The sequence below is a fragment of the Scleropages formosus genome, chromosome 25, assembly GCF_900964775.1.
Source record: "Scleropages formosus chromosome 25, fSclFor1.1, whole genome shotgun sequence".
Lineage (NCBI taxonomy): Eukaryota > Metazoa > Chordata > Actinopteri > Osteoglossiformes > Osteoglossidae > Scleropages > Scleropages formosus.
The window spans coordinates 10500629-10520023 of NC_041830.1; the positions used below are offsets into that span (position 1 = coordinate 10500629).

At 43.8% G+C, this 19395-nt stretch overlaps 1 protein-coding gene across 2 annotated transcripts; it reads left to right on the plus strand.

The window, feature by feature from the left end:
• Positions 1 to 1336: 1336 nt before the first annotated feature.
• On the plus strand, positions 1337 to 18002 carry LOC108921725 (Friend leukemia integration 1 transcription factor-like). Of its 2 annotated transcripts, XM_018731374.2 has the most exons (9): positions 1337 to 1485; positions 4854 to 5059; positions 5375 to 5526; positions 7502 to 7705; positions 11305 to 11373; positions 14612 to 14659; positions 15257 to 15316; positions 15760 to 15807; positions 15996 to 18002. In XM_018731374.2, the coding sequence occupies exons 1-9, from the start codon at positions 1468 to 1470 to the stop codon at positions 16496 to 16498; spliced, it is 1308 nt and encodes a 435-aa protein (XP_018586890.1). In that variant the 5' UTR covers positions 1337 to 1467; the 3' UTR covers positions 16499 to 18002. The 2 variants fall into 2 exon arrangements, with proteins under 2 accessions (XP_018586890.1, XP_018586889.1); XM_018731373.2 differs by lacking the exon at positions 1337 to 1485 and having other exon boundaries at positions 4646 to 5059.
• Positions 18003 to 19395: the final 1393 nt, after the last annotated feature.

The window sequence follows — 19395 nt, forward strand, 5'->3', positions numbered from 1 at the left end:
AAATATGCAGTTGATTAATTACAGGAAAAAAGCCAATTGATTCCTCTACATTATTATTATTATTATCATTGTTGATTCGTTTTTTTCTGAAAAGTGACAGATGTTTTTCAAACTGCTTTATTCACACATTCGTACAGATGAGTAATTTTTCCCGTATCAATTCAGTGTAAGTACCTTACCGTGCTGTACCCTACTACCGCTCGAGGTGGGATTCAGACTTTGTTTTCCTTCATTTCCAAAGCGGCGGCTCTAAGCAGGACGCCACCTGTTAATCCTCATCGGTAATACCTGCTACATGTCGTGTGCCGATAAACGGTCACATCCATAAAGCAGATTACATGCGGGATTTTCCACTTGTTCTGTCGCTCACGCCGATCACGGTGAGTACTTCAATGAGGGAGGTAAGTCGCCCCTGAGCTGAGCGCTGTCTCTACCGGCGCTGTTTTTAATTGTCACCTTAAAACCGTGCCGTGTCACATCGTGGGGCGGGGGCTGGGAGGGGTGGGCCTCCTCTTGGAAACAAGGCTTTTATTATTCAAGTCCCAGGCAATATCCCCTCCATCCCTCCGTTTGGGGGATATAGAGTGTACCCAGGCCCCTGCGGCCCCCTGCGGAGGCCCACACCTGAGGAGCCAGGCCCGGGGGGGGGGGGGTTTACGAGCTCTGTTTCAGGGAGCCGTGGAGGTGCGCTGCGCGGCCGAGGCTCTTCGAACCCAGGCTGTTCGAACTCGAACCCTCGTTCCTTCGGTTTGATTTACAGGCCGTTTATTGGCAGCGTAACGAAGCGCAGCTGCTCGCTTTCGGGGCTGTTTCTGTGTCGTACATGCCACACATACACACACATCGCCCGCTTCGCATGAACTCGAACCCACAGTGACCGTCTCTTACATCGCTGCCCCGTTACTCTAAAATATCCCGGCATTCCCTTCTCTCGTGAATACCTGGCACGAAACAAAATGTGAATTCGGCTTCATATGTGTGCAGTGACTGTCATATTTTAAAACGGAGGGGGCTTTATAGTATAGACGGTCCTTTCCGTGTGGAGGTGAACTGACTCAGAAAGGTGGAGAAGCTATCCCGGCGACGTGTCCCTAAAAAAAATTTTCAAAAAAAAAAAGAAAAAATTTTCAAAAAAAAAAAAAACATCTGACGCCCCGACTCCTGTCGTTAAATAAACGTCTACGGGGGAATTTGGATGTTTTGAAAAGGAAAAAGCAGTGCATTGTTTTGCGCGCTTATCGCACGAGGAGGAGCATCCTGCTTCGGGCCGGAGTGGGGGGGGGGGAAGGGGGGGGGCGGCGGTAGAGTGCGGCGCGCGCTTCACTTCCCAAAAACTACGGGAGAGAAAGTGCGTTGCCCGCTCGGACTGGGACTCTGTTCACCGGGACCGTCCGTGTTTCACTGGGAATATCGCGAGTTGCGGGTCATGTCGCCGATATTGGCGGGATCCTGCGGGAGCTTTCCGGGATGGACGGAACCGTTAAGGTAGGAGAAGCGCGATACCCCCCCCCCTCCCCTCCCCCCGCTCTCTCGGTCTCCATGGTGCCGCTGATGCCCAGGCTGGCAGGGCTGCTACGCGGTGGCCGTGATGCCCCCCGAGGCAGACACACCGCACCGGGCTCCCAGTTCCATATGAGGGCAGGAGTATGTTTTATGTTTCTCTGTGAGTATTTCCCTGACACACAAGAACTTGAACAGCAGATCGGACATCATTTGCTTCCTCCCTCCGCTTTTAGCTCATGTACAATAGGGTCCCTTAGTTTCCCTCACCGCCACCCGTTGAAAGCAACACTCAATGCGTATTCTTAAAAACACACCTTTACTTAAAGTTTATTGCACAGAAATGCAGATACAAGACTGATTCCAGCAAATGTTTCGGTTAAAATTGCTTGAACTCATGTAATATAGGCAGGATTTTTTTTCTTACTATTATGTACTGTAAGGTTCTACAGCTCTGTGACTTTAAAGAAAAATAAGTAATAAATTATTTAAATGTGGCTTCTTTAAAGAATGGACAGTGTTGCAGGTGCAAATGTAAACATCATTATGAGTAACAGTGTAACCCTAGGGTTCTGATAGCCCAGGATGTGCGGACACAATGGATCATCTTACTGTAGGTCCCACACACCTGTGTTCCGCTGATAAATTGTAGAAATTAATGCAAAGTCCAGTACTGAAAAGAACCTGAGGACTTTGCACTTTTTTTGCTAGGTGCATTTGTTCTGGGTACACATTTTAAATATGTGAATTGAAAAAATCTTAAGTAACCTAATATATATATTATATGTATTTAAGTAACCTATATATATATATATATATATATATACACAGGTCTTAAAGGATAAAATAGGTTTAATATAGACGAAGGAAAGAATTGTGAAGTACTTCAAACAGTATAAGTCATTGTCATCAAATCAACAATCCACCACAATCAAGTGTGTGTCAGTGCTGTGAAATCACCTGAAAGTACCTGGGATAAATGGACTCTCTGGACGTCATTGTTCGGTTCTTTCATGACTTCACGAGTTTGCATTGTGTTGCGCTGTCGATGCGGTATTGTGTAAAGCCGAACGCGCAGGCGCAAAAGCAGAGCCGACAGCGATGAGCTCGCAAGGCCACGAGTTGAGAAAACGCATTCCGAACCGAGCTTCGATTCAGGAGACACGTTCCTGATTGGCACCGAACTGCGTGAAACCAGCTAGTTCAACAGGACATTTTTATCGCGCCGTACGAGGCTTCCTGCTCAGCACAATCTGGTTTCCTCACACATTTCCTTTTCCTCCTCAAACAAAAGACAGGAATGCCCCCCTCCCAAAGCGACACCCCACCCCTGACCTCCTCTTCGGTTGCTCTTCTTCAGCTTTTCCTCAAGCGCAAATCGAGGTTTCCCCTCACATGTTTTTAGCATAAGTTGGGCTGCAGTCTGTTCCAGGCACAGAGTTTTGCATGTTTTAATTGAAAATCCTGGATACTTCATTTGTTTCACCAAGAGTGCAGTGTGGCGGTGAGGAGCTGAAGACCAGCGGATCACCATGGCTAAAATTACAGAGTATAAAACCGAGGGCCTGAATAAGCATCGTTAGATGGGTAGTGCATGAATCCCGCCAAGATGTGGTTTCTCCTCTGCACCTGCTTGTACAGTTCAAGGATAAGAGGAACTTTGAGCAGCGTAGATGTAGTGGCATTGGCTTGACCGAGAATCCAATCCATATCCTCGACAGACACAACTTGCATAGTCTCCAGTTATTGATATGTGGATCTTCTCTTCTCATGATTCTTCAGTTTCACTGTACGCTTTCAATCAGTTCCACTCCACTTCTATGTACCCGCAACAAGCTATGATGAGTGAATATGCATCCTCTACAACAATGGCTTGGTCAAATGTCTTAGTGAAACTACCAGCAAACAAATACACATGATCAAAGAATGCCAAATTCTGTAGGCAACAGCACGGAAGTGCAGTATATAATTCACAAAATATGAGCTTAACTGCTGAATTGCTTGTATTACCTTCCCTCACATTGAATCTGGTAAAGGAGAGAGGAAGTACTGGATGTTATGTCCTCTTCTCCAAGGGTAGAAAGAGCACTTTCTCTGGCTTGAATGGCCAGCCTCTCGGTTACATGTGAGTTTCTGTAACTGCTCATTCATCGGCTACTCTTCCGAAAGGATGGCGGCTTACAGACGCCATGCTTGATGGATATTTGAGGATGTTGGTCCAGTTGCCTCCAGCAGTGCCTTTCACATCTTCCCTCTCGGGACCACCAGTCAGTTTGTATACAGAGGGGGTCAGGGTTCATTACAAAAATCACGGAGGTTCTCCCCTGTGCTGCCACAGTATTTCAAGACAGGCCCATAGCGTTGAGAGTCCTCCTCTCTTGCATAGGTCTGCAGTGGAGGGTGAAGCAGGATGCTGACAAGCACAAGGGGATCTCTTGAGGAAGCGTGGTGCTCAGCCTTTTTTGTGCCCACAGTTTGTTTCCTTTAATAAATCTGGAGAGTTACTGCAGAATGGTTCCTAGGAAGTCCTGGTGGAGCTGACCCCCCTCGCCACCCTCCCAGACACCATCAAACGGCTGTTACAGGATGAAAACCAACCTCCAGATCTGAAAGGAAAGGCCAGATACATACTAAGCCATTTACTCCAAGTTCCTTCAGTGGGCTGTGAAGGTATGCCAAAGGTTGTTTCTGCTAAAGGAGAAAGAACTTCACTGGAGCGCTGAAGGGCATTGGAGCTCATATTTGGAGTCCACTCTCCACTGTTCATATACTGCTCTTGATTTGTTTGGCTGATCGCAAAAATTCTCCTATTTTACATCTTTGGTGATAACTGGAATATTACTTTTTTTAAGTATTTATGGTTGCCAGGGGTGTGGTGGCACAGTGGGTTGGACTAGTTCTTGCTCTCCAGTGGGTCTGGGGTTCGAGTCCCGCTTGGGGTGCCTTGCGACGGACTGGTGTCCCGTCCTGGGTGTGTCCCCTCCCTATCCAACCTCGCGCCCTGTGTTGCCGGGTTAGGCTCCGGTTCCCCACGACCCCGTATGGGACAAGCGGTTCAGAAAATGTGTGCGTGCGTGCGTGCGTGTGTGTGTGTATTTGTGGTTGCCATTGATGAGTGATATGCTAATATTATGTATGATGAGTTCTGACTTTCATTAAATAACATTTTTTTAAGTGTTTTGTTACGGTTAGACGATTGAGTTGAATTTCCCTGTTTTCAGGTGCTGCATCTTTGGGACAGTTAGCTAGTTGCATGTTGCTTTTCTAGGTTGCTGGACCCAGTTCTTAACCTGACTGGTTCTGTATCCAGCTTGAATGAGGGTTAAATGTTTTTGTGCCTTCCTAACCACCAGGAGGCACTGTCTGTGGTGAGCGAAGACCAGTCCCTGTTTGAGCCACCATATGCTAGCGCTGCCAAGTCCGACATGACGGCATCAGGGTCCCAGGATTATGGTCCACCCCAGGACATCCACCCGCTGCTCCCCCAGCAGGAGTGGCTCAGCCATGCCCGAGGTGTCAGCATCAAAAGCGAGTATGACCATATCAACGGAGGTGCCAGGTTGGGTTCATGGTTGTACAAGCCCTGCTCTTCTTCCTGTTATTTCTGTTTCCTTAATTTCCAGCCTGCTTCCTGTTTTGCCACTTTCTGGCTCCTTTCGGTTATTGTTAATGGTGAATTTGGAGCTATTCTTTTGTTTATTTCAATATTTCATGGAGCGGATAATTCGGAATTTTAATTTTCATGGAACGGATAATGTCGGAATTCGATGGAATTCCTGCTACGTCCCACTGTTTGGTGGGGCTCAGCAGCCATGTCGTGATCCAGTGTACGGAAACCATATTCACGGATAACACCTTGCTGCTTATGTGACAGGGACTCACCATCAAACCATGGTCCAGGGAGGGGCAGCAAGATGGATAACAGGGCTGATGCTCCGCACGCGGCCTACTCTGGCTACACGGATGAGAAATGTGGCCCACCTTCAAACGTGACCCACAACGAGAGGAGAGTCATTGTCCCGGCCGGTAAGGCAGGGACCAGATTCCAACGGCCGAGTATTGCCTTTTTACCCCCACTCCCAACGTCCCAGCAACAGGAGGGTAGAGCTCATGTCCATGAATATGTTTATCGACTAAAGAAATGGCAAAAGAAATACATATATAATACAAAAATATTTCCCTACAATAATTTAAATATTTGTGAATTAATATTGTTCAGATGTGTTGTGTTGTTTGATGATGGGTGAACTGAGATGTAAAAATATTTAAAATTCAAGTTACAGTAATACCTCGCCCTACATTGTTTCGTGTTGCTTCGATTTCGACTTTACGTCGGTTTTTTGTTAAATATATATGGAAAAATACAATTCGTCTTCAAAATATTAAAAATTGTTAAAAATCACTTAAAAACAATAAAAAAGTGTAATAACATATAAAAATAAACATTAAAATATAGAAAATAATATATTGCAATCTATAAAATCAATTAAAAGCTTAAAAATAAAAAAAAAAAGTCTTATTTACCTGCCTTTTTTTTTTTTTCTGTACTTTAGCATTAATTGAAGTGTATATGCTTAAGGGGAATGCTTATTAGGGGTTTATAGGGGGTCTAAATCGGTTTTTTAGGGGTTATTTCGTTTTCCGTCGTTTTTCGACTTAAGTCGTGCCCTTTGGAACCAATTAACGACGTATGGCGAGGTATTACTGTACTAGATTTCTACACCCCAGTTTGATCTGCATTTTTTCCTTTTATTGTAATAAGCGTTTCATTGTTATATTGTAGAGACAATTGTCACCAGCAAAGCACACCCCCTAAGACACCTCCAGAGCAGACAGCTCATTGCGCACTATTTTTTTCCAGGAAACCACTTTTTATCCATTGATTTGGGTTCTCTGCGTTCATTGTCTCGTTTTTACGGTAACAATATAGTCACGTTCTGGAAGGCCGCCGTTTCAGACCGTTATTGGATGAATGCGCTCTGCGTCCGTCGCTCCAGCATCTGTTCAGTTCTGAGCCCCTTTGAAGCTTTTGTTTTATGCCAATATGTAGTTTGCCCACCTTTGACTAAATGAATTATTCTTGCTGCCGAACGAGCGCCATGAAATTTCAGATTAACTAATTAATTTGCACAGTGAGGCTGAGATGGCTAATTACAGACCCGGCAGGAGCTCCCAGGGTGTCGGGGGAGATGTGTGCTGTTGTTTTTAATGTCCACAAAGAGGCAAAACACCAGTGTTATCGTGAGAAAAACATTTGTCCAATAGCTATGTGAACCAAAAAGTGGCATACAGTTCATCTGCACATGACTGGACCTTGGGTGGCCATGTATTGAAAGAACCAGGCAGTGCATCACATTGCTATTTTTATATGTATTTTTTTAGAATTAAAGAAATTTTTTTTAAAAAATTTGCAGTGGAGCACAATTGTTTTTTTTAAATAAATTAAATTAAATTATATTTAGTCATTTCTAAGGATGAATTTTATTGACACATAAGATTAATATCAAGTATCACACACATACTGTCTGAAACCGCTTGTCCCAAGGGGGGTCGTGGCAAACTGGAGCTCAACCCAGCAACGCAGGGCACAAGGCTGGAGGGGGAGGGGACACACCCAGGACAGAATGCCAGTCCATCGCAAGGCACCCCAAGCAGGACTGAAACCCCCGAGAGCGGGACCCCCCCAAGCCCACCGTGCCACCGAGCTCCACTGTATTTATAAATATCAAAGTCAAAATATATAGGTGAAAATGATTTTTAAAAATCACGTATATGGTACATTGGATGAACAGTAATTACTAGAGGACTGCAATCTGACACCGTAGTGGGACGCTGCTGTCGTACACTTGAGTGAGAGGCTAACCTATTTATACCGGTTAATCTTTCAACAAAGAATCAACGTAAAGACTCTTAGTGAAATCATCAACAATGGGTCTTCTGAGACACTGACATTACGTTGTAGGGTGTTAACTATTAGATGACTTTGATCCATCTTCTACAGACCCAACCCTTTGGTCCCAAGACCATGTGCGCCAGTGGGTGGAGTGGGCCTCCAGGGAATATGGGCTGCTGGACGCCGACAGTGCTGTCTTCAGAGGCATCGACGGCAAAGAGCTTTGCAGGATGGGAAAAGATGGACTCCTGCGCCTCACATCTGCGTACAACGCCGAGGTCCTTCTCTCTCATCTCAACTACCTCAGGGAATGTAAGTTGTCTCCTTTCCTCAGAGGTTCTAAACATTTGGTCTCACTTAGGGCCTGATCTTGTCCTGGGCCAGAAGTGGATTTATTTAGGAGGCTTTCAGTTCCTCCAGAAGCGCTACGTCCGTGAGTATACGTCTAGGCATTCGGATATAAGATCAGGACAGACCAACTGTCAACAAGAAGTCAGCATACTTTTAGAAAAGATATGCATTAAGTCAAACGCCACTCGCTGTAGTCTTCCTGCGTTTTGATTGTATCTACAGTGGCGTTTTGCTAGAAGAATCTGGCAGACCTCACCCAGCACAGAAACATAGCCTGGGCTGCATGTTTCATCACTAATATTCTGGCACTGAGTCTGAGGGTTCAAATTCTAAAATTTGGAAAATTGGCCAGGCTGAGGTACCTCCTGCCCAACAGTCACATTTGTCATGTTCTGAATGGCCTTGATATACCTTTCTTTCCTCAGAAAGTATTCCTCAAAGATGTTTTGCACATTTCCCTTGAGCCAGCATATTCCTGATCCAAACCGACTGTTCTGAAAGACTTTTCAGACGTACCTGGTCAAGTTTCCATACATTACAAGCGCACGGATAAAGACACTGGCACAGGCTGTGAAAGTGTGAGGAAAAATAGGAACCATTAAATTTCACTTATCCACTCCCAACACAGACCATGCATTGTTCATCTGTGTGGAGGGATCCACTGCATCGGGATATTAGGAATTTTTTTAAGGTCAAGAGTGTAACAGTAGTGCTCTTTTCAGGATTGTAAATCACAAACTTTTTGGTCATAATCCAGATGATAACAATGTTAACCATGGTTCTTTAAACCAAAGTGTGCAACCAGCATTGTGCCATCAGTATGTTACAGGAGTTTACTCCTGTAGGTTGAAATGCATGCTACAAATCTGTCAAGGTAGTTACGAATCAGCCAGATTATGCCTTTCCTGTTTTGGTTCAAGTTGTCGCTTTACAGCTTTCAAACGGACGCCATGTGTTACAAACACTTGGGTTCCAGATTTTTGAAGCCATATCTATACTCGTGACTTCATGTGAAGCGGACGTGAGATGAGATCCCAGCATCTTGGCAGGCTGGCAGTGGAGAACAACACTTCTGAGTTGTGCTGAGTCTTCCATGAGAAGAAAGAGCATGAAGCCAACGCAGACTTTCCAGTCGATACACCCAACAGAGAAGTTGTATACAGCGCATATCTAAGTCTTTAGTTGTTTTTTGGATCCCTTCCACAATGATTCCAGAGACAGTATCCAGATAAATGGTATTTAACTTTCAAAAGAACTACCAGACATTCTTTGTCCATTGTGGAAAAGTAAGAATTCAGCTTCCTGGGTTTCTAAGAATATCTGGTTATTCACTTTATCTACTGACAGTCTGATCTTTCATGAATTAGTTCAGATGCTTTACTCATGGATGCAGTAGATGGTGTTTCACTAATAACATTAACATCACGCATTACACTTGAAGTTCAACACCTTAACCGGTAGGCCATCTGCTGCTGCTTTATTTAAGTGCAAGTCCCCCATTGCCTCTTAAAAAGTTTAGCTTTCTTTGAGGTAGAGAAGGAGAGTGAGCGAGGACGATAAGGAACAGCTGTGTGAGATGTGCATCCAGCTTCATAAAAACTGAAAGTCAGCCCCTGGAACTTACGGAAAGCCCTGTGTCATTTATCCTGACAGTCCTGGGAAATAACTCCTTTTCAAACTGGATTCATTGTGCACTTTCATGTTTTATTCTTCTCTTGATTAACATTTTGGGTTAGAAGTGGAGACGTTGACAGGATGCAGGACGAACCCCAACCCCACTCACCTACCTAAAGGTATCCAAGCCAAGCCAGATCTTCATAATTTTCATGAAACAACCATCCAGACATTTTTGTCCCCTTAAGTGTAAAGGGCTTGCTCAAATTTTGGAGCATTGTTGTGTTTCAGACGAGATGTAGTTGCAGTCATTGCTCACCGCTACTCTCCTGTTGTGAAGTGAAGGGCACCAGGGCTCCAAACGTACTGTAGCTATGCATATTGGTCATCCATCACATCTTCTCACTGCTTCTCACTGTAGGTGTCACTGTTTGGTCATCCACCACAGCTTCTCACTGCTCGAACTAAGAAGCGAATGACTTCTTCAGAACTGTCACGTTCCATTTGCCTTACATTGTGGAGAGTGCGCTGAATAGGAGTTATAGTCCACTGATGTACCCTGGTCCCTCTGCGTTTCAAGCATAACGTAACCACGGAGCATTTCAGGACATTTCTCCTGCTCTTTGATTTATGGAACCCACTCCTGTCATTGTTGGCACCAGTTTCCTGTAGGGGTAGTCTGGCTGAGGCTACCTCTTACCTTCTGGGAGGACAACTGTACCATTTCCATCTGTCTCCCTCCCTTCCTTTCCAGCTCTGACCTCTACTCCTCAAGCACTGTCCATCCACACCTTAGCAATAGGGTTTGGCTGATGCTCAAAACTACACAACGAAGCTTACCGTTCCAAAATAAATATCGTTTTCCTACCTACTGTAGTGAGAGATTTTCTAATTCAGTCTGTTGGTTGGTTAGTATTTCTGAATAATTTGTAAGGCTTGATTTTTACAACGCGTCATTACTATCATTAATTGCTTTGTTTCTTTGTACACACATTACCACACATTTTCTGAGGACAAACAGTTGCATAACACCAATCAAATCCAGATGTGGCATAGAAGAATGAGAATCAAACCCATCTGACGTGTTTATTGTTTTGGGCTCTGTTCTCCAAATAAAGAAAGTCCCAAGTCGAGCTCCACACACTGAGAGAAGGGATCAGACCTCTGCTCCCAGGCCACATGGAGAATAATGACACGACACAATAGACCGGTCACCAGGCCACAACACGTCCTCGGCCACAGCGCAGCCACATGGTGTCTGTAATTTCTCAGCGAGGAACAGAGATGACGTTTCCACAAATCAAAACAGGGATCTCTCACCCAATGAGCTGATGCCCTCAGTGAATCCTCTCCCAGTGCTTCTGCCTCATTTTCAAAGTGTTAAAGTACTAGTCAAAAGCATGAGTCCACCTGGGCAACCTGGCAGATACAGATCATCCTCACATGACCGGACTAATAACAGGGTCAGGGACACACCTGTCACTCAAATGTATGATTTACATTTTCTTTTTAATCTTTCTGACACAAAAGCAGTCTTGTTATATTTAAAAATGTTTTATTTTAAGAAAACAGCAGAATATTACAAAACAAGAAAATAGAAGAGACATGCCATGCTGGAAGATGGCATGGTATTTACAACAACTCCTTTCCAAATCCGCATTTATTATAATTTAGAAAATACGAAAAATAATAATAATAAAACTCAGTAGCAGTAATTTTGGAAGATAAATCTGGAAAACTAATATTGTGATACACTCATCTGTCAGGTCATGCACAGATCAACTGTACTTGTATAGAACAGACTGGACAAAAGAATGAAAGCAAAGCAGTCAACTGGCAACCCACATCTCTGGCAACTGATGCAGAAGAGCTGGGAAGACATGTTTCAAAAAGAAATGTTTCCACAGAATGTACTCACTTTTTACCTGTACCCTACTCCTTCACAGGCAGCTCCTCATCAGCCTACAGTGCCCCATCTCACACAGACCAGCCTCCTCACCTGGCCAGCAAGAAAGGTGAGACAGCTATGAGAGCTCCAGGACTCCTGTTGTATTCAGCTCCAAACACCTCCTCATGACATCACACATGTGGCTACTCTGAAAATGAAGGGGACCAAATTCTCACAGACTAGTTCCTTGGTACAGTTAGGACCTGCAGTATACACATTTATATTTAGACCTTTGGCAGAGGTTTTTCTCCAAAGCAATGTACAATTCAGAGAAAATAAACATGTGTCCCACAAGGGACAGAGGGTTTAGATGCATACTGACGATTACTGAAGCACAGTTTACTTTTTCAAAATAGTCGCTGTCACGGCACAAATAATCCCATAGCTACCTGTAGAAGTGACGTACAAATAGGAAGGTAGGTAGATAAAAAAGGTACAGGGAATAACTTACAAAGATTTCAGAAATTAGGAGAGAAATGGACCAGAAAGACATGGATTCAGAGACTGTTCTTCAATGCTGGAGCAATCAGCAGTTCTGAGGGGCAGGTAGTGGGAGAACCACTGGGCTTTAGGTTTTGGACTCTTGTTAGTGGGACCACCAAACATCCAGTGGTGGACGAGCTCAGCACTCTGGATGGGGTGTAGGCAGTGATCAGATCCTTTGATCGATTTGCAGGCTCTCAGACTTAATGAAGGTAGCTACAGGAAGCCAGTGAAGAGGAGATATATGCGCCATCTGACGCTGACTCTTAAAGACCCTGGTCTGAAACACACCCTGAAAATGTAAGGCTTCCAGAGAAAGAAAAGTGAACATGGTTTTTTTTGGCATATACCCAGCATGCGGAGGAGTGATTTGTAACATGGAAGAAAACCCCGGGCACGACGTTCAAAAGGCTACTTGGCAATGACACCCAAGTCCCTCTCTCCTGCGTACTTTTAGTGTTTGTCCAACAGTGGCAAATGAGCAGAGCGAGCGGCCAGATGGCCTCTTTGTGCAGGTAATAATGACATGGTAACCCCCATCTGATTATCAGGCCCAACCTGCACACAAGGGGTGGCTTTAGTACGACAAAGGGCCTCACAGGGACTCCACTTTTGAAAGGAAAAAGGAAGGCAAGTGCATTTGAGCACATTTATGAAGAAGGCTCGCACCCGCCTTGCTGTGGATTCACTAATGGCGCCGCAGGAGAAGCAGGTGATCTATGGGGGTATACAAAAAAAAAGGAGAGGAGCACGTGCACCTTTGTCTGCCTAAATTAGGCAGTGGGAGTTCAAGCTGAAGAGGTTTCTGGTCAAAGAACGTAAAGCCAAGAGGGAGTATGTTTGTGTGTGTGTGATTGCTGTTTTTCTCACCAGGTTTGGAGGGGGTAATGCTCCTTATATGGTTCTCAGAAGTGTTAAATGATTGCACTCTGCAATGCACCTGACCACTCCTCGTTTCAGCACTAGAGGGTCCAAAATTCACAGCTTAAGATTGTAAATAAACACAATGAAGAGGTCTTGGTGCTTTAGACTGAATTAGCTGGACAAACACATCCACAACTGCTATCCATGTTCCTCCCCTTTTGCTACCTTGTGATGCTAAGGATTGACTTTCAGTCATGCGGATAGTGACCACAGCACCATTCTGCCAAAATACTGGGATGGATGGATAGATGGAGAACCTGCTGCTGATTCTAATATATTATCCTGTAGTCAGTTCTCCAAGACTGGGCCATCCACAACATTACAGAGAAGCATCAGAGTTGGAATTCACACTTGTAGCCCAGGCTGACATCGTAATTTTTACACTTCTACAATTTTGGACCTTGACAGGAAACCCCCTTTTTCAGCTTCTAAAAGGAAAGCTTCAAAGCTTGCAGTGTTATACAGTGTAAATTAGGATAGTGTTTTATGCAAAGTTAGAACCAACACTGTATCACTGCATGCTTACACTTTCAAAGCTGGCCCAAACACATGCCTGTGCGCCGACCTCCCACACTGTCCTGCATCCTGATGATGCCCTTGCTTGAGGGACCTCAGACGATCCCTCTGCGTGATTCTGTCGCCAGGCTGCAGCCCCTCGTGAGACAGGAGAGCTGCTGTTGAGGCAGGCACATGCAACCCTTCCTCTAGTGTTTGCTCTTCTTTCTGAATTCCGACGTTGTTCTTTGTCTACACGCATCAAAAAAAAAAAAAAAAAAAAAACACACCACACCCCTGCCCCGAGAGGTGCGACCTTGCCCTTGTGTTAAAGAACTAGGCCTAGTCTGGAGGGTAACAAGGAGGGGGTACAGCTCTTAAACAAAGAGGGGTTGTCTGGAGGAGAGGTAGGCAGGAAGCACAAGTCTCTCTGGGCCGCTCCACTGCCGTCGCGCCTCCAATTGGAGCTGACAGCATCGTTAACTGGAGCTCCGCCCACTGACCTTGGATATCTAGCCACTCCTAGCAGCCCCCACCAAGGACAATACGCACACAGCCAAACTCAACTCGGCTAAAAGAGAAAAATGGTACTAGGCCAGTGTTCTGGACAAAAAGGAGGATATTTCACCAGTAAAGGATCAAGATATTAGTCTTAGAAATAACTGTATATAAATGCAGTTAATGGTGCCATCAGTTGATGAACTGCCAAGGTGAAGGGGAACAGTAGTGTCTTCCCTTGATTTTCACTTTGCTTTTGTCTAATGGTTTTTTTTTTTTTTGGACCTTCTGTATAGCATGTTAAAACCAGTGTTATTTTTTTTATTGAGACTGTTGAAAATGTAGCTCAGTCAGCCACATTTGAAAACAAATATCTGCATTATTATATTATTGTATTAGTATTATTATTGAACTAAATGCCCTAACTGTGACAATGTTACTATTCCATTACACTGTATTATGTACCTTTGGGGAGGGTGCAATGGAGCAGCAGGCTTGGTCAGATGCTGCTCTCTGGTGGGTCTGGGGTTTGAGTCCTGCTTGGGGTGCCTTGCAATGGACTTGTGTCCTGTCCTGGGTGTGTCCCCTCCCACCTTGTGTTGCTGGGTCAGGCTCCAGTCTGCTCTGACCCTGCTTGGGAGAAGTGGCTTTAGCCTGTGTGTGTGTGTGTGTGTGTGTGTGTGTGTGTGTGTGTGTGTGTGTGTGTGTGTGTGTGTGTGTATACCTCCCAGAAGAGGGCAGCAGTGCTCTGCATTTCAGACTTACAGGAGGCAAGCTTTATAGCATTGGGATCTTGCAGTTAAAAAAAAATTAGGAGCACACACAGGGTACAGCATGAACATCTGAGCTCTCCATCAAAACTCAAGTAAAGCACATGGAATGAAGTCCTCCTTTCTTTCCCACAGATCCCTCGTATGAGGCAACATGGCCAAGCAACATGCACGGTGGAAAAGGTGAGCAACAGGTGCAAGGCCAATTTGAACAGATGCAAATTTTCAGTGCAAGTGTCAGATTGTTAGGTCTGGACCAAGTCATCAGGTAGGTTGCCTGATGTGGGGAGAAGTCATTAATGATGGCCTCTACCCTTTATTGAGGGAAAAATCAAGTTCTTGTGTGATCTAACATCCTCATATTTCATCACTATAACAGAAGGTCTGAGGTTTCACAGATTTCTCTGCCAAGGTGTGAACCTGAGAATATTATTTATTCACTAATTCCTTTAGTTGATACTTTTCTCCGAAGCTGACAATGTTAAGCTACTTACAATGATTCACCCACTTTTATAGCAAAGTAATTTTTACCATCTCAGTTCAGAGTAACCATCTTATTAAGGGTGCTAAAGTATGTGACACATAAAATGTACACATTAATGTACATTGCCAGTGGAACCATTTCCAGCACTGAGCTGATAGCAGGACCAGGGGTCTGAAATTCCCTCAAGTGCCATAAAGCACCAACATGACATGTTCAGCCTCCCAGTTTCATTCTCAGGAAATGTGCCATTGTACAATTGGGGTCATCAGCTTCATGACTCTCTCACCCCCCTACAGGTTCGCCAGGAGTCACACAGAACGTGTCTAAGACCACCGAGCAACCACGGTCCCAGCCAGGTAAGCTCTCTAAACTCAGAAATGCTCTATGTGTACACATGCAGCCATTCAGTTTGCAATCTTATTCCTGAAAGTACATACCTCTCCAACAAAAAAAATCACCTCTCAACCTACACAGTCACATCACATCAACAGCATCAGCTCTTGGCAGAACAGGAATGACCATCCACACACTCCAATGTCACTGTTCCACAGTAACCGGTATAGCGATGAAGGTATATATAGATGGAACAAGTCCTTGAGGCAGAAAATTTGAATAGAGCACTTTACTTAATCAAGTTACTTGAGTTACTCAGAGATTTGTTTCAACCCTACCATAATTTATATATTAACATGAAAACCAGGCAACAAAAAAAAATATTCTTTACAGAAAGAGTAAGTGAAGACTACTGCTTGGTTTTGGGGTTCCTTTTCTCAAACTCCCTGAATGTTTTCCCAATTAGATCCTTACCAGATCCTTGGTCCAACCAGCAGCCGACTGGCCAACCCAGGTAAGTTCATCTGCGCTGGAGCCTCTCCATACTTTTCCTGAATTTAGATGCTAGCAGGAATGCATTTAGCAGAAATAAGGCTTAATGTGGCTTTCTATTACAGTACTCTTTTTTTTTTTTGCTATTTTTGGTCTTTGTAGAGCACTGTCTTAAACCCTCATTAACATTTCCTCCCATGACACACACAGGCTCCGGCCAAATCCAGCTGTGGCAGTTCCTCCTGGAGCTCCTGTCGGACAGTGCCAACGCTCCCATCATCACCTGGGAGGGAACCAGTGGCGAGTTCAAAATGACTGACCCGGATGAGGTGGCAAGGCGCTGGGGCGAGCGTAAGAGCAAGCCCAACATGAACTACGACAAGCTGAGCCGTGCACTACGCTACTACTACGACAAGAACATTATGACCAAGGTCCATGGCAAGCGCTACGCCTACCGCTTTGACTTCCATGGCATTGCCCAGGCATTGCAGCCCAGCCCAACTGAACCACCCACCTACAAGTACCCACCAGACTTGGCTTATGCACCCCCCTACCACGCCCATCACCCCTCCCCCATGCCTGTCACTTCTTCCAGCTTCTTTGGTCCCGCACCTCCCTATTGGAGCTCCCCCAGTGGGGGAATCTACCCGGGTCCTACCATTCCTCGTGCTCCCAGCACTCACATGCCATCCCATCCAGGCAGCTATTACTGAAGCCATCCAGCCCCTCCATGTCCACAAGCACAGAAACAGGCTTTAAGCTGTCAGCACTGGCTATGAAGAAGCTGGTGAGTAGGATGTCCTTCTCAAGATGTTCTAACCTGAACTGATGGAGTAAAATTAACTGTTCATAAAGGGATGTAAACAAAAACGGGTTCCAAATGAATTACCACATGCTTACCTGTAAGGTAAACTTTGTTCCTTGTTTGTCAATGTTAAGGACAACAAGACCTGTTCCTGAAACAAAGAGGCGTGTCATTCCAGGCTTTCCATCCTGGAACAGACAAAGACCCACCCTCTCTCAGTCTGAGCTTTTCAACTAAATACAGCTTAATGCTTCCCCTGAATGTTCTCAGCACTTTTTGGTTTCACACCGACAGCGGTGATAGTTTGGGAACATAGTCGCAGTTAGCTTGGTATCTACCTTGATGCCCAAAAGATTCTGGTCTGTCTCAGGGGTCTTGAAATGACACCAAGTGAATTGAAATGTTCACGTCAAGGATGCTGAGTTTTGAGTCATATCTCTGAAGCACATAGCATTTTTTAATCAAATCCCTGAGGCTCTCATTCTCTCTTACATTGTACCATCCTACTTTTTTTCTTAGTGAACATCTGTATTTTCTACCCTTTGTAGATTCCCGTTCCTCTCAGGGTGCTTTTATGGGTTGCTTCCTGTAAACCAAAGAATCTCATACATAGTTATCAGGCTTAAAACTGTCTTAAGGTGAAGGTCTATCCAAATAAAACCAAACAAGAGGAGATGAATGAGGATGATAGCATGATCAGGAATCCTCAGATTAATTTGCGAACGCTGTGCGTTCATCAAAGCTTTTTCTTCTGATTTAAACTTTGGACAGTTGTTAAAACAACTTACTGTATAAATTATGCAGAGTTATTTTCATATGTGATGCATCGTTAAAGCGACAAAAGAAATAACTAGGGTTGACCTTGTTCGGAAATGCAGTTTTTCTTACTTTCGAAAGGAGTCTCTGATGTATAATGACTACATCTGTTTACTGTTTTGTATTTGTACATTGGGCAAGAGCTTTTTAACTGAATTTATTACTAATTACAACTAATCTGTTAGTCCTTTGTACTGACAAAGGAATAAACATAATCTCAACCCCTTCTAAAGTTATGAACATTTTTCTAAAAATTGGATTAAAATTTAGGATAGTTTGATTACATATTTCTTAATATTCTAAAGGGAAAGATCCACAGGTGTATTTTATGATGGGCTCATTAAAAATAATACGACCGTATTTTCTGCCCTGAATAAAATGCCTGTTCTCAGTTTCACCCACAATAAATTTTAAATTTGTTCTATACTTGCTGACATTAAAAATATTTTTTTATTGTGTCAGAAATAAACACTTGCAGATCAACATATTTCTTGTCATGACTGTGTGAATGTGTTACCTTATATATGCAATGGACACTGAACAGGAAATATTTATTAGTTACATGTAATAAATTTATTATTCTGGTTCCAGTGGGTCAGGAGAGATTTAAAGGCTGTTGTATAGAAGATAAAAAATAAATGTTTCTTTTTCGAGTTTGTCTATTTTGTGTATATGCTACCTTTCCTAACAAAAAGATTTCAAGTTCAGTAAATCATAGATTAACTGTAGGGTGGCAGGAAGATTTTCTTTTTTTCTTTAGGAGATGTGAATGTGTCATTATTGAAAGTGGCCTTTTCACAGTGTGACCAGTACTGCCATGTTGATTTGTTAGCTGGATTTGTCCCTACTACTCCACTTGGTGAGCTTGGAAGGGCAGACAGCTATAGCCGGGATGTGACCCGAGTTCATCATTAGGCCACACACGCTAAAGGGAATTAAGAGTAACCAATTCAGCTGAACAGCAGGCCTTTCATGTCACCTAGTCACTCTTACAGTTGATATAAAGAAAATGTAAGAAACAGCTCAGGCCAGATTCAGGCCCTTAACTCTCTTGCTCTGAGTTAGCATTGCAACCAGTCCACCTGTATCAGTATATGTACAGAAAATACAACTCAGTCATGGTGGCATAGCAGTAATACTGGTGCCTCTCAGTGCAAGAGCTGTGCATTCAAGCACGGATTTGAATCCGGCTCAGTGTGTACAGACTCTGTGTGATCTTCCTGTGTTCACAATCGAAAGACATGCTCCAAAGAAGCCAATGCCAAACCACTTCCATATCCACCCTTACAATAAAACCCATGTGAACTCTCAGTCACCATGAGTTGAATTTAACTTTACAGCGGTTGCACTACTGTACTTACTCTACAGTATATACTAATAGAACAAGGACAAACCCCATGTACTGCTAATGGATTCCAATCAGTCCTGCCTGTACCCAGATCAAACGGCTGGAGAATTAAGGTGATTTGAATATAGCGCATGTAACTTGTTCGAATAAGAATATAATTCAAAATACAAGCAAAGTTCTGTGGGCAGTTTAGTTTTTTAGAGCAGTCACCTTTAAATCTAAAGGCTCTTGGTTCTGTCCCGCTTTTACACTTGATCAAGGTACTTATCCTGAATTACTCCGTTAAGAACTATTCAGTGCTGCATAAAACAGGTGAATCACTTTAAAGTTGCTCATCTGAAAATAAGACAAAATGAGAGAATATATTAACAACTGCATAAGAACGTAAACAAGATTCCCATTTTCAGGCACATTTCAAAAGTACAAACATGATTGAAGGAGGTGGGCTAGTGCGCTATATATATATAATATTCGCTCCACAAAACTCATTATCGTATTTAAAAAACGAATAACAACTTTCTCGAAGTGTTTCAACAGTAGCTCAACAGTGTTTCATTTTAGGTTAGCGTTTTAACATTTACTGCGAGTTATTAACATTTTCATAACACGTAACACTAAATCTTGTACTTCACACTACTTAC